Source organism: Eucalyptus grandis, chromosome 5 (genome assembly GCF_016545825.1).
Source record: "Eucalyptus grandis isolate ANBG69807.140 chromosome 5, ASM1654582v1, whole genome shotgun sequence".
Taxonomy (NCBI): Eukaryota; Viridiplantae; Streptophyta; class Magnoliopsida; order Myrtales; family Myrtaceae; genus Eucalyptus; species Eucalyptus grandis.
Genome location: NC_052616.1, coordinates 22,719,691 through 22,735,415, shown reverse-complemented (window position 1 = coordinate 22,735,415; position 15,725 = coordinate 22,719,691). Strand labels below are relative to the sequence as shown.

General features: G+C 40.9%; 1 protein-coding gene across 1 annotated transcript; it reads left to right on the top strand.

Moving 5' to 3' along the window:
- Positions 1-11,735: 11,735 nt before the first annotated feature.
- On the top strand, positions 11,736-13,058 carry LOC120293731 (aspartic proteinase CDR1-like). The gene has a single exon (XM_039313457.1). It carries the CDS (start codon positions 11,736-11,738, stop codon positions 13,056-13,058), a length of 1,323 nt encoding a protein of 440 aa, XP_039169391.1.
- Positions 13,059-15,725: the final 2,667 nt, after the last annotated feature.

Below are 15,725 nucleotides of genomic sequence, written 5' to 3'. Positions count from 1 at the left end.
TGGTATTTTTGGGAAAATACAAGTCTCTTTTGGCTTTTTCAGATTTTTTTGGCTTTTTCATGAATTTTTGGCATTTTTTGGAAAATATGAAATATTTTTTATTTTTTGATTTTTCGAAAAATAAAATATTTTTTAATATATTCTTTTTTTCGATTTTTTTGGAAATTAAAACATTTTTTAATATTTTAAAACATATTTCGGTTTTTTCGAAATTAAAATATTTTTAATATTTTTTTTATAAAATATTTTTTTAATTTTCTTTTTTATTAAAATATTATAAAAAGTCGACCCGGTTCGGATCCGCCTGGTTGGGTCCGGCCAGTCAGCCAAAACGCAGACGAGCCCGCTACGTGGGCCCAACTCTTTTTTTTTTTTTTTAAACGACGCCGTGGCGGGCGTTTGGGGCGCCCGGCCCGGCCCAACGACCCGGGTTCCTAGCGAAACCCTACCCGGTCCGACCCAACTTTGTGACCCGGCTTCCCGCCGCCCCGGAATCTCACGAAACCCTACCCGGATTCCGAGACCCGGATCCGACGACCCGGAAATCGCAAACCCTAGGGTTTGCGAATCCGCGGCGCCGAAGGGGGAACCGAGGTGCTTGGCGGCGACGGCGCGGCAATGGCGACTACGGCGGCGACGATGAAGGTGACAATGGCGACAAATGCGACGACAGCTAGGTCAACGAAAAACGGCTACGATGAACAATGATGCCCTTTTTACCTTTTCTCGAATGGGAACGGCAACGGCAGGGGGCGGTTCGCGATGGTGGAGGTCGCGGTGAACAACGACGGTGACGGCAAGACTAGGCAACGACGGCAAAGAACTCGGCTTCCCGATCCGGCGCGGCTTCGGCGGATCGATCACGACAATGGCTCCGGGGGGGGAAACACGACAACAAACCCTTTGAGACAATGGCGTCGGGACTTGGTCGAGGCGAACGACGTTCGGTGGCAACAACAAAGCAGCTAAAAAAGAACCAGATTTGCTGCGTAGATCTCGGCCGGACCTTCCTCGGCCTTGATTTCTTCTCACTCAGCCAGATCCGAGCCTCCACCGGCCGGATCTGACCTTCTCGGTCGCTTGTGCCCGCCTTCCCGAAGTCTCTCGGTGGAAGGTGGGCCGAGCTCGCGACTCGAGCTCTGTCCTGCGCTCGCCCTTCAACCCTTCCCAATGTCTCTCAGTGAAGGATTTCTGAGCTTGCCACGCCCTCCGACGATGCTTGCGGCCACCTATTTATAGGCGAAGGAAATTTGGTCGACGGAGGGGCTCGGTCGCCGGCCTCCGGCTTGCCCACCGGTTCCGCTTGGCCGAACCGGTGTCCCATCGAGCTTTCCAGCGAAGCTCGCTCAACATTAATGGCGTCTGCGATCTTATCCCCTCCGGCCGACCTCGCCCTACACTCCTCGGCCATAGGCCGTCCTTCGCGCGTCGGCCTCCCTTGCGCGCGTGAGTTGCAGCGGCAAAGGAAAGGGAAGGAGGAAGAAGAAGAGAGAAAGGGGCTGGGCCGGGGGTGAAGGAAAATGGGCCGTAGGGGCCACGCGGAGGGAGAAGAAAATGAGAAAAAAGATGGGCTGGGCTTTTGCTTTTGTTTTGTTTTGTTTTGTTTATTATTATTTACTATCCGAAAAAGACAAATAAATGTAAAAAAAACCTAATTAATTAAAAACGAAATTTAGGTGTCAACAAGCAGCACAACCACTAATAATGCTATCAAGAACAGCACTCAGAAGGCATATGAGGAAGAAGCATAATATATAAATGATGCCAAGAAGGGTACAGGAAGAAGAAGAATTACTGTAAAAAACAGAGAAAGGAAAGAAGATAAGGAGAAGGGTGATACTACGGATTGTACCGTTGCATATGAATAATCTGCAAAGCTTGTAAAGCCAAGAGCAAGCGTACTCTGTTTTGCATTCTGTTTTTGTACTCTGTTTCTTCATTTCCGGTAATCAGTTAGTTTCTCTTCAGTTAGGTAGTTGTATCTTCTTCAACAGCTCAATAACTGTAAAAACAGATTGTTGAGAGAAAGCTAGAGTAGATATAAAAGAAATCTCTCATGATGTAGATCTCCGTTAAGTTGAATGAATGGAAGAAGTCTTTGCATCACAATTTTCTCTCGTTTCCTCTCCATTATTTTCTCTCCATTACTTTCTCTCCATCACTCTCTGTTCATAAACTTTCTCAATCTCCAGCAAGTTGAACTTTTGGGCCAACGCCATGTACGCTGGCTGCGGCGTCGTCTCCACTCCTCTAATCCAGAAGGAGCAAGACTTTCTACTACCTAACCCTAGAAGTGGTAAGCGTCAGCAAGACAAGGATAGAATTCACCTCCGATGAAACTTTCGCTTCTGTGGACTAAGAAAACATCATCATCGACTAGGGCCCAACATTGACGCCGCTGCCTTATGATTTCTACACCAAGATTGAAGCCGCCATGGTCAAGGGCTGACCCGTCTCAGGTCCTTAGCCTTTGTTACAAGGCCGGGACGTATGTCGGGCTTGGCATTCCTACCATGACATTCCATTTCGAGGGCGTGAATTGAGACTGAGTTCAGGGAACACCTTTGTTCGAATCGCCAACGTCATATGCTTCGCGGTGAACTCGGGCCAAATGACGATTTATGGCAACTTTGCGCAAATGGACTACTTGGGCGGATATGACACTCAACATATGAAATTGTCCTTCATGCCTGTTGATTGCCCCTCACACCGATTTCTTTTATATTTTGCCTCTTCAAATCTTATATCTAGATCTGTACAAAAGTGTTCTCCAGTATTAAATTTATTTGCTTTCGACTGACATTGGCGTCTCACAATTTTGGAAGCAATGCAAGTTAAAGGTTATGTTAAGTGGAAGTAAGCGAAATGAGTTGGATTCACTCCAGAAGAATTTGAATGTTAACTCAAATTACTGATGGGGAGAAGACATTGGAAAAAATGGGTGTAATGGGTTAAAGAAGGTACAAAGCAAGGTTAGTAATAAAAGGTTTCAACAAAAGAAAGTTATTTCATGGTAAGTATTGTTCCCGTTGAGTATTAGATGTGAAGATGCATTATTTCATGGTAACTTAGAGAAAGATATTTGCATGATACAACTAGAAGGTTTTCAAATTCCTAAAAAGAAAAAAGAATTATGTCTGCAGGCCCAAACATGCTTCTAAATAGTGACACAAGAGATTTGACACTTTTTTTTTTCTGTTTATAGGATACTATAGTTAGTAGTTTCTTTTCTAAAATAAAAGAATAGCTAGTTTTTCTTTTTCGAGTGGGAAAAATTAGAATGAGAATTGGATGGAATTCCAAAGTTTAGAAGCTTAGCTCCCTTGTAAACCATGCAAATCAAAATGCGTCAATGATCAATCACCTGATCAATGAGAGATTTAGAAAAGACTGGCCCATAACAGAATTTTCTTCCTGTAAGAGCTATCCAATTGTTGATGCGATCAACGTAAAAAAAGGGGGGCAAAACCATGGACAGTTCCTATGTTTTAGAAAAGAAACTACTAATCATAGCGTGGCAAGAGCGATACATTCGAGGATAGGAAAAATTTCAAATATGGAGTTAAAGTGTCCTCATTTTTTTTAAGGGAAAAGACCACCAACAATCCCAAACTTTACTCAAAGTGACAAATTTACCCCAATTTTTTTTGTGACACGAAAAACCCCAAACTTTGCAAACTGTGACACATTTACCCCATTAAGGGCATTTTCGTCTTATTCTTTATGTTTTTCCTTCTTCTTTTTTTCTTTTTCTCTCTCGCCGGTCTGTCGCGACTCGATCTCGCCGCCCCCTCGAAATGGTATCCAAGGATGGGAAAGGTCGGGTTTAGGGGTACTTGATCACAAAAGTTCCCTCACGGCTTGCATTCCAAACAACGTCATCACCTCGCCTTTTGGATCAAGCCTCTCATGAGTTCCTTCTACGAGATCGCGAGCTCTCCCAAGCTCGTACCCCGCGTGACAGCGGAATGTCGCGATCCATACCCACATAAGTGACACACCTAAGGATATCGAATTTAAGGGTACTTTTACCATGGTAGCCCTCTCGATAGTACGCTCCACCCATTAGGATGGCATCACTTCATCCTTTGGGCTACCCCACATCGAGTATGCTAAACCATAGTGAGTTTCATCGAAACTCATACCCCGCGTGACAACGGATTTATTTATACGATCTACTTATTTATGACAACCTAAAAATAGACGGGAGTCGCCACTAGCCTCAACTTTGGGGGTCGGCTAGAAACCCAATCGAGGGTCGGGAGTGTTCCCTCGATTTCTACGCAATCAGATATTTAGGTTCGGGGACTTGGGTTACGCTAATATTGTTATTAACGCCCTTTCGGTACCTAAACAGTATGTTGTGTTTTTCCTAATATGTCCATGCGTTTCTTTTTATATTTTCAGGATCATCAATTCCTATACTAAGTGATCATGCGTGGTTGATCACTTTCATTCTATTCTATTTCTAAACAATGAAAAGAAAACAATCAATGAAATTGAAAGCACAAGACACGAAGTAAACAATCAAGAGAAATCAGTAAACCTAATCATGCAATTCTAAAGAATATAAAAGAGAAAACAATCGAGAAAGAAAGGAAACCCGCAACTCGTTGGGCTTTATACAATGCATAAAACCCGAGACATATGTCGGGAAAACAAAAAGTACATGACAATGGTCGGAATGGACATCGACCTCCACCATCTTCACGCCTTACACCTTCTCCATCTTCGGGGTCCTAATCTAGACCTTGCTTAGGAAACCTCTAGCTAAATGCATACAATGGAGATGAGCAAACGCATCAAAACAATCAAAAGCAAGACATTTTTTATATTCAAAAAGAGTGACTAAAGTCACAAGGTCTCTGGATCAAATTCTATGTGATATCCCAAGATTCATCATTATTATATGTCACATCTAAATTCTTCATCACAGAAACTAGACACTCAACATAGGCTCAATAAAAACGCAATCAATGGCTATCTCATTCTAAAATTTCTATGGCAAGTGAATCAGCATATGAGGAACAAACTTCATGAAGACACATCCTAAAATTCTAGGCACGTGAATTTATAACATCCTGGAAGAAATCAAGGTCAATCAAAAGTAGAACAGAGCAGCAAGGCAAACATACAACCATTTTTTATGCAGTTTTTATGTGAAGGACAACTTTCATGAAGGACCTAACCCCAAACTCCTCACACAAAAATTCATACCAAATTCACAAGTATTTGAAGCTATAAAACAAAGCATGTATTCTAAATCAAGACTATTTCCAAATTTCAATATCAGCAAATTCACGCATGAACAGCAAATATCAATTGCAATTAACCAAATGGGTGCATGATATTCACATCAAACGGGGTTCAAATATGATAATGACTCTCATGAAAGATTCAACTCCAGCAAAGCATGTTTACTAACTCAAATTTGAACACATGCATCAGGTCTCAAACAGGACAGATTCTGGACTGAACTTTGGACATGTGAAAATCATATCAAATGAGATTCAATCAGGGCATTCTATAGCTCATTGGAAAAATATTCGAACCATCTTCGACTTTCATGAAGACTTCGAACACAGAAAACCACAGCAACCAGCTCATATCAGGTCATTTGCACAAAAGGTCATCCGAAACAGAGAATCAATCAGAACAGCAAATCAACCTTAAAACTACTGCAGAATTGACAGACTTTGTAGGTGTTTTTTTGATGACTGAACGATGTCCGTTCAGGGCGTGCAACATATCAAATCGAAGCTCTAGAAGTATATTTTATATGTCTAGAAGGACTCGAGGTCAAAAAACCTCATCTAGCACTTCCTTTCAGCCGAAACAGTGAGTCACTCATCCGAAATCGAAAATCACAGAATCTCAGCATTCAACTGCAATCAATTCCAGATCATACAAACATCGATTTTAATTAGATTTGCAATGCATCCTGGCCCCGAACCTTCATTGTCGATCATGAATCACGACATGAGAAGCTCTCGCCTCATCGGATGATATTAAATGGAGTTTCATGGCACCCACCTTGGTCCTTAATGAATCGGCCAAGAACTGACCTTCGGAGATGTCCACCATTCAGTGACAATGAAGTTGCTATTTAACAAAAAAAAACATGTACTGAAATCAGTGGAGGATCTGAATCTAATAACACTCTTTACCGAAATAGAAAAGAGGAAACCAAACACTTAGCTTCGATTTTGTTATTGGAACTCCTGGAAAATGAAGAACGCTGGCCTTTGATTCTGTGATCCTTGAACTCATCGAATGAACGCCTCGGCTGTCGATTTGAAGATGGTGTATGCTTCTTTCGAGTTGCAATCTAGACGCGTTTTTCTCAGCTTCTTCTTCAACAAAACCAATGAAATTAAATGTCAACAGAATCTGCTGAAATCAGAATCTTTGCGCAACAAATGTACGAGTAAAGATTGAGAAGACTCAGCTCAATCTTCATTCTGCAATTTTCTGGAAATCAGCAAATCAAATACTCCGAAGCATCTTCAGAGATTTTGATGATCAAGTAACAACGAAGAACTCCTTCGATCTTCATCTGTTCCGTCTTCAATCAAGAGAGAGACCGACCGAGAGACAAATCCAGAGAGCGAGAGATCCAGCCAGAGAGGAATCGTCGGAATCTCTCTTGCGCGCTAGACTACCGGCAAAGCAAAACAAGAAAACGATTGGAAGCTGTTGCCGCCGCTGCCGTCGTTACCACCATTGCCAATCGGCTTCGGAGCTCGAGAAGGTGCAGATGAGGAAGTCGAGATCCTCAAGCTAAAGAGAGAGACCGATTTCCACCTTGAATCGATCCGGCCGTCAAACCCTAGATCGCTCTCCGAGATGTCGAGAGAGTCGGAGAGAGCGATAATCCCCTCAGCCAGAGAATCCCTCCGAGAGCATCCGCGCGAACCGTTTCTTTTTTCTCTTAGCGAGAGAGAGAGATCGTGATGAAGAGAGAGCGGGAGCGAGAGAGCGTCTCCGAGAGAGAGAGAATCCGCGCCAGCGAGAGCCCCCCAAAGAGGAGAGAGAGAGAGCCCGAAAAAAAGAAAACCCCCCCAAAAACCCCGTGAATGGCCTCCTTTTTCTCTTTTCTATTTTTTTCTCTGTTTTATTTTTCTTTTTCTCTCCTTTTTTTTTTCTTTTTCGTTTTCCTTATTTCTTTCTCTCTCTCTTTTTTTCTTTTCATTTCACTTCATTTTTTTTTCTTCTTGTTTTGTTTTGTTTTGTTTTTTTTTTCTTTTTGTCTTCTTCTTTTTTTTTTTTTTTTTTTTTTGCTCTTTATTTTTCTATATTTTTGCAAAATGGATGATTAAAATGTCGACGAAAATTTCGGTGTCAACACGGTCCCGACGGAGGGAGGGCGCCCGCCGCCGCCATTTGGCGAGGGTCGCCCTCGCTTGGGCCGATGCCGGCAAGGGGTGCCCTCGCTTGGGCCGATGTTGGCAAAGGCCTCCCTGGCGAGGGTCTGGCGAGGGCACCCCTCATCGATGTCTAGTGAGGGTCGCCCTCGCCTGGGCCGACGCTGGTGATGGGTGCCCTCACTCAAAGCAAGCGAGGGCGGCCCTCGTCGATGTCGGGTGAGGGTTTGGTGAGGGCCTGCATCAGGCAACGGCACCCCTCGTAAACATCCTGCAAGGGCCGCCCTCACCACATGCATCGGCGTTGAGCGAGGGCCTCCCTTGCCAAACCCTCGCCGATCCGGCGAGGGAGGCCCTTGCCCGACGCCGATGAGGGCGGCCCTCGCCGAGGCCCTCGCCTGATGCCAGTGAGGGCGGCCCTCACTGGACGCCAGCTTCCCTCCATCGAAGTCGGCAGAGGGAAGAAAGAAGAAAAAGAAAAAAAAAGTTTTTAAAAGTAAAGAGACCAAAATGCCCCTATGATTTAGGGTAAATGTGTCACACAAATGAAAGTTAAGGGTAAATGTATTGTAGTTAGCAAATTTCGGGGTTTTTCATGTCACAAAAAAAGTTTTGGGTTTTTGGTGGTTTTTTCCCTTTTTCAAATAAGAACTTAAAGTGAATTTTATTTCAAATAAGGATTGTAAATACTTGTATTGTCTCCAATAAGAGTCTAACAAAATTTTAAAGTAGACATTATTTCAAACAAGAATTTGAAGTAGCTCTATCAATCTCAAAGAAGGGCTTGACTTCACTAGCTAATCGAGGACATTTTTGTCTTTTTGTCTTTTTTATTTTTTCTTTCTTTTTTCCTTTTTTCCATAAAGAATTTTTTTAAAAAAAAGCTAAAATTTTATAAATAATAATAATAAAAAAGACACACACAGGCCCATTGTGGTGGCTATCGACCCATCACCGGCGGGGCGTCACAAGGTTGGCAAGGAGATTAGGCTTTTATTTGGGATAATGAGGGCATTTCAAGCCCATATTTGAAAGAAAGTTTTCTTTATGCACTCATTTAAGAAAATGAAGGCATTTCAGACCTTTATTTAAAAAAAAAAATTTCCTAGAAAAATGACAAAACAAGTCCTGAAAAATTGTCAGTATTGTGCATTCAAGTCCTAAAACTTCATTCCGTCCGTTTAAGTTTTAAAATTTATAACCCCAATACACTTATAAGTCCATCTTCTCGTTGAAGGAAGAATTCAACGTTTAATATTCAAATGCACGAGATGAAAGTTTTCGAATATTAAGTTCATGAGTTTGACGTGTTTTAGAGCATGTCCGATAATTATTCAATGTATCCGCATGCTTTTTCCCTTGCTCTAAAAGTTCTCACAATTATATTCTTCGAAATACACACAATGTGGACAAACCTCCCTTCTCATACATTGAGGAATTATATGGTCGGAGGGATGATTTGGAGAGGATTAACATGGTTGATGGCCTTTGCTTAGCGGTGACATGTTCATGCGTGTTGCCTTTTTTTTTTCTTTTCATGGTTTGTGGTCGCATGATACAATGTATAGGCTATCTACGAGTTTATAATGCCATTATACTATGTCTCAATTTTTACGTAATCAATGATAAAAGGAAATAATGTGTTACTAGGAAAAATTATTCAATCGATCCTAGATCTATAATACATATGCCAATTCAATCATGAACTTTTCGAATTTATCAATTTAGCTCTAAAATGTAGTCATCTCTATCAATTTTCGTCAGAAATCATTGACGTAGCCATTTTATGTGACACACACCAAGTCAACAATTTCCTGCAAATATTATTCGTAAGGACTTAATTTGAATTTCACACAAGGGTTAAAATTTAATTTGGCAAAATTGAGAATTCTAGAACTAAATTAGTATGTATACATTGCAATGGATGTAGGGAGAGTGACGTCCGATTAGGGAAGGTCAATCATTTTTTTGTCTTAAATATTTTGGATTACGATCCAGAAATGTCTCTACCAATTAAGGCTAAAAATCATCAACCCTCAAAGACACACACAGGCCCATTGTGGTGGCTACCGGCCCATCACCGGCGGGGCATCACAAGGTTGGCAAGGAGATCAGGCTTTTATTAGAGATAATGAGGGCATTTCGAGCCCCTATTTGAAATAAAGTTTTCTTTATGTCCTCATTTAAAAAAATGAAGGCATTTCAGACCCTTATTTAGAATTTTCGCCTAGAGAAAAAACAAAGCAAGTCCTGAAAAAATTGTCAGTTTCATGCATTCAAGTCCTAAAACTTCATTTCGTCCATTTCAGTTTTAAAATTGTAACTCCGATACACTTATAAGTTCATCTTTTCATTGAAGGAAGAATTCAACAAGACCAAAAGGGAAAAAGTGTCAAAAAAGTCCTAAACCTTTTATATTTGTGCCAATTTAGTCATAAATTTTTTTATGCCAATTAAGTCCTAAATATTTTTAAGTTGTGCCAATTTAGTCCTTTTCGGCCAATTTTGGCTAAATTTTGCTAATTGGACGCCGGCCAGCTGATGTGGCCTCATCGGTGCTAACGTTGACAATTTTTAATAATTTTTTAATATTTCTAAATTTTAAAATTAAAATTTTCTTTTTCTTTTCTTTTTTTCTTCTTCTCTTCTCCTCTTCTTCCTCCAGCCCGGTCGCCGGACCTTGGCGACCACCTCGCCAATGGCCGCGAGGGCGAGTGAACCTAGGGAGAGAAGGGAAAGGATCAGATCCGGAGGACAGAGGACCAGATCTAAGAAGCCGAGGACCCACCGTTGCTACCCCGTCACAATTGTTGCTCCCCGCAATCGCCTCCACCCCACTAACGCCGTCGCCTTACTATCCTCGCAAACCTCGAGCCATGGGTGAGGCTCGAGCCTCACCAAATTCGGCGAGGGCGGCCTTGCGGCCACTAGTGAGGTGGCCGGCAAGGTCAAGCCTCTAACTGGGTCGTCGAGGTCCGGCGACCGGCTAGAGAATGAAGAGGAGAAGAAAAAAGAAAAAGAAAAAAATTTAAAATTCAAAATTCAAAAAATTCAAAATTATTAAAATATTATTAAAAGTTGTCCACATCAACACCGATGAGGCCACATCAGCCGACCGACGTCCAGTAAGCAAAATCCGGCCAAAATTGGCCGAAAATGATTGAATTGGCACAACGTAAAAATGTTTAGGACTTAATTGGCACCAAAAAAAGTTTAGGACTAAATTGGCACAAATGCAAACCATTGATGACTTTTTTGGCACTTTTCCCCGACCAAAAGTCACAAGTTTTAGTATTCAAATGCACGAAATGAAAGTTTTGAATATTAAGTTCATGAGTTTGACATGTTTTAGAGCATGTCTGATAATTATTCCATGTATCCGCATCCCTTGCTCTAAAAGTTCTCTCACAATTATATTCTTCGAAATACACAAAAATGTGGACAAACCTCCCTTCTCACACATTGAGGAATTATATGGTCGGAGAGATGATTTGGAGGGGATTAACATGGTTGATGGCTTTTGCTTAGCGGTGACATGTTCATGCATGTGCCTTTTTTTTTTCATGATTTGAGGTCGTATAATACAATATATAGGCTATCTACAAGTTTATAACGCCATATACTATGTCTCAATTTTTCCGTAATCAATGATAAAGAGATATAATGTGTTATTAGGAAAAATGGTTCAATCAATCCTAAATCTATAGTACATATGCCAATTTAGTTATGAACTTTTCGGATTTATCAATTTAGCTCTAAGCCTTTGCACGAAAATGTAGTCATCTTTATTAATTTTCGTCAAAAATCACTAATGTAGCCATCCTATGTGACACACACCAAGTCAACAATTTCCGGAAAATATTGTTCGTAAAGACTTAATTTGAATTTCACGCAAAGGTTAAAATTTAAATTCTTAAGTGCAAGTTTGTGGAGTCAAATCTTGTGTATATTGTTGGTTTAGCTCAATATATTATTACCTTCCACCAAAAAAAAAAATTAATTGGCAAAATCAAGAATTTTAGAACTAAATTGGTATCTATACAATTGATTTAGGACTTATTAGGTAATTCTTCCCAAGTTATTACATTGCAAGAATTTGGGTTCGGCCGATTGATTATATTCCCTGAGAGCTAGAAAGGAGAATCATTGAAATGCAATGGATGTAGGGATGGTGACGTCCGATTAGGGAAGGTCAATCATTTTTCCGTCTTAAATATTTTGGATTACGATCCAGAAATGTCTCTACCAATTAAGGCTAAAAATCATCAACCCTCAAGATTTCCATCGTTTGCTCATAATTACAACGTTCCTATTTAGATAGATGCCCCAGCCAAAGGACCCAGTGGACAGTTCAAATCCAAAATTTTCCCAATGGAAGCCTCTCTCAAAGTCCATTCTCTTCTTTCCTTCACTTTGATTCTTGCATTCTCAATTCTATGTGAATCTGCTTCTGATTATGGCTTCACCACGGAGCTGATCCACCGCGACTCGCCGAGGTCCCCCTACTACAACCCGGCCGACACCCCATATCAACGACTGGCCAATGCCATTCGCCGGTCCATTTCCCGTGCCCACCTTCTCAGCCTAAACTCTGGTGGCGCCACCCGGGACACCCCCTCTGCGGTGATTACCGCCGCCGGGGGGGAGTACATTATGAAGGTGTCGCTCGGGACCCCGCCGGTCGACTTTCTGGGGATCGCCGACACGGGGAGCGACCTCATATGGACGCAGTGCAAGCCGTGCACGGATTGCTTCGAGCAAGCGAGCCCCCTCTTTGACCCGAGCAAGTCCTCGACGTACAAGAATGTCTCGTGCCAAACGTCGCAGTGTGAAGTGGTCCGCCAAACCTCCTGCGGCGGGGGAGGGAGCCTTTGCGAGTACTCTTACGCTTACGGTGATCAATCATACACTCAGGGAAACCTAGCCACAGACACCTTCACCTTGGGGTCCACCTCCGGCCGGCCGGTGAGCTTCCCGAAGCTGGTCTTCGGGTGTGGCCACAGCAACGGTGGGACCTTCGATAATCGCGTGGACGGACTCTTCGGGCTCGGGGGTGGCGACGCCTCGCTCGTAACCCAGCTGGGCACTGCCACCGGCGGGAAATTCTCCTATTGCTTGGCGCCCACTTCCCCGGATGAAAAAACTAGCAAGTTGAACTTCGGGGCCAATGCCGGGGTCACCGGCGACGGCGCCGTCTCCACTCCTCTAATCCAAAAGGATCCGAAGACTTTCTACTACCTATCCCTAGAAGAGGTAAGCGTCGGCGAGACGAAGATAGACTTCCCATCCGACGGATCTTCCTCTTCCGCGGACGAAGGCAACATCATCATCGACTCGGGCACGACCTTGACGCTGCTGCCTCAGGATTTGTACTCCCAGATTGAAGATGCCGTGGCCAAGGCCGTTGACTTGCCCAAGGCGAGCGACCCGACTCAGCTCCTCAGCCTTTGCTTCCGTGTCGAGTCAGATGCCCAGCTCAGCCTTCCGACCGTGACCTTCCATTTCAAGGGCGCAGACGTGGAGCTGAGCCCAACGAACACCTTCGTTCAAGTCGCCGACGGCATCATATGCCTCTCGTTCAGACCGGAGAAGGTGTCGATTTTCGGCAACTTGGCGCAGATAAACTACTTGATCGGATACGACATTCAGAACTCGAAGTTGTACTTCAAGCCTGTTGATTGCGCCTCGAACTGATTTCTTTCGTAGGGCGCGTCTTTTTAATTCATATGGTTTAGGATCGAGTGGACGTATCCTATGTACTTGGCCGCTACTGAATAATATTCTGTGTTCTCGAAAGTCGGCGCCTTCTTTGTTTTCTTCCCCTTTCTTTCTAGATCATATGAATTTTCAATCATTATTAAATGAGGGCATTTCGATCCCCTATTTGAAACAAAGTTTTCTTTATGTCCTCATTTGAGAAAATGAAGGTATTTAAGACCCTTATTTAAAATTTCCTCCTAAAAAAATGACAAAGCAAATCCTGAAAAATTGTCAGTTTCGTGCATTCAAGTCCTAAAACTTCATTCCGTCCTTTTAAGTTTTAAAATTTGTAACTCCGATACACTTAGGACGCGCATGATAAAATTTCCGTTCCTTGATTTTTCGTTTCTCTGTTCCCGGAACAGTTTGGAACATAAATCCGTTTGGTAAAATTTGATTTCTCTATTTCAAACGATTTCTATTCCAGAAATAGAGAAATCGAAGAAATCAAGCTGGAATTTTTTGTTTCTCGTTTCTGAAATAGAAATATAATTTTTTTTTTCTCAACTTTTCAATTTAGTTAATTTAGTCCAAAATATTTTAATGATTTTTTAATATAATCATTTCAATCAATATTGATTAAAAATCTTAACCATTGGGTCAAATGGTGGGAATTGAATGAACAATGCTTCATTTGTTGCACGCAAGAGATTTCATGCATGGTAATAGTCAACTTGCCATATTCATATCTAACGAGTCTTTCTTCACCTACTAAGCAACGGCTCTATTTAGCTAACTATTTTTTAATCATAAACTTCATATTGAGGTGATAAAAAGGTGTCAAATCATTAGGGTTTCATTCGATTTTTCTTTTATATAGTGTCCTCACTTATCAAGACACGGGTAAAAAGACATCTAATAAGGAATCGTTGTTCTTGTAAGAGTGTTAATGAAAATACAAATTTTGATAATAATTTTTTAAATAATCCTAGTGTTGATAATTTTGAAAAACTAGTGACGATTTTTGAACATGGTGAGGATTTTTTTAACAAAATTTGGAAAGAAATTGGAATTAGACTTGAAGCTGGATTTTTTTAGGAGATTATACTATTATAATCATTGCTATCATTAGACTTATTTGATTAATGTGAAATCAATTTCGGCAAAAACATAACGACATATTCACTACAATTGAATTTCAATTGATTTTTTTCTGCCACGTTGTTTATTTTTCGAAAGAAAATATTACGTAATAGGAAACGTAAGCACATGTAATAGAAAATTCCATGAAATTGTATTTTCAACTTTTGTAATGTATTAGTATTATTTCAACTATTATTTTGTATTTGAGGATTTCCTATGTTGTTTTAGTATTATTTCGACTATTATTTTGTATTTGAGGATTTCCTATGTTGTTATCTAATTAATTTCTATTCCTAGAAATATAAATTTTATTTTGTTATCAAACGAATTTCTGTTTCAAAAATAGAAATTTTGAATCGTTATCAAACGAGTTTTTGCTCAGAAACTTGTCGAGGGAATAGAAATTGAAAAATTGATTTCTGGCCGGAAATCAATTTCTAAAACAGAAATTTTGTCACGCGCGCCCTTATAAGTCCATCTTCTCCTTGAAGGAAGAATTCACCATGACCAAAAGTCACAAGTTTTAGTATTCAAATGCACGAAATGAAAGTTTTTGAATATTAAGTTCATGAGTTTGACATGTTTTAGAGCATGTCCGATAATTATTCCATGTATCCGCATGCTTTTTCCCTTGCTCTAAAAGTTCTCTCACAATTATATTCTTCGAAATACACACAAATGTGGACAAACCTCCCTTCTCACACATCGATGAATTATATGGTCGGAGGGTTGATTTGGAGGACATTAACATGGTTGATGGCCTTTGCTTAGCGGTGACATGTTCGTGCGTATGCTTTTTTTTTTTCATGATTTGTGGTCGTATGATACAATATATAGGCTATCTACGAGTTTATAATGCCATATACTATGTCTTATTTTTACGTAATGAATGATAAAGAGATATAATGTGTTATTAGGAAAAATGGTTCAATCAATCTTAAATCCATAACAAATATGCCAATTCAATTATGAACTTTTCGAATTTATCAATTTAGCTCTAAGCCTTTGTGCGAAAATGTAGTCATCTCTATCAATTTTCATTAAAAATAGCCGACATAGCCATCCTATGTGACACACACCAAGTCAACAATTTCTGGCAAATATTATTCGTAAGGATTTAATTTGAATTTCACTCAAAGGTTAAAATTTAAATTGACAAAATCGAGAATTTTTAGAACTAAATTGGTATCTATATAATAGATTGAGGACTTATTAGGTAATTCTTCCTAAGTTATTACATTGCAAGAATTTGGGTTCTGCCGATTGATTATATGCCCTGGGAGCGAGAAAGGAGAATCACTGAAATGCAATGCATGTAGGGAGAGTGACGTCCGATTAGGGAAGGTCAATCTTTTTCTTGTCTTAAAAATATTTTGGATCACGATCCAGAAATGTATCGACCAATTAAGGCTAAAAATCATCAACCCTCAAGATTTCCATCGTTTGCACAACGTTCCTATTTAGATAGATGCCCCAGCCAAAGGACCCAGTGGACGGTTCAAATCCACTATTTTCCCA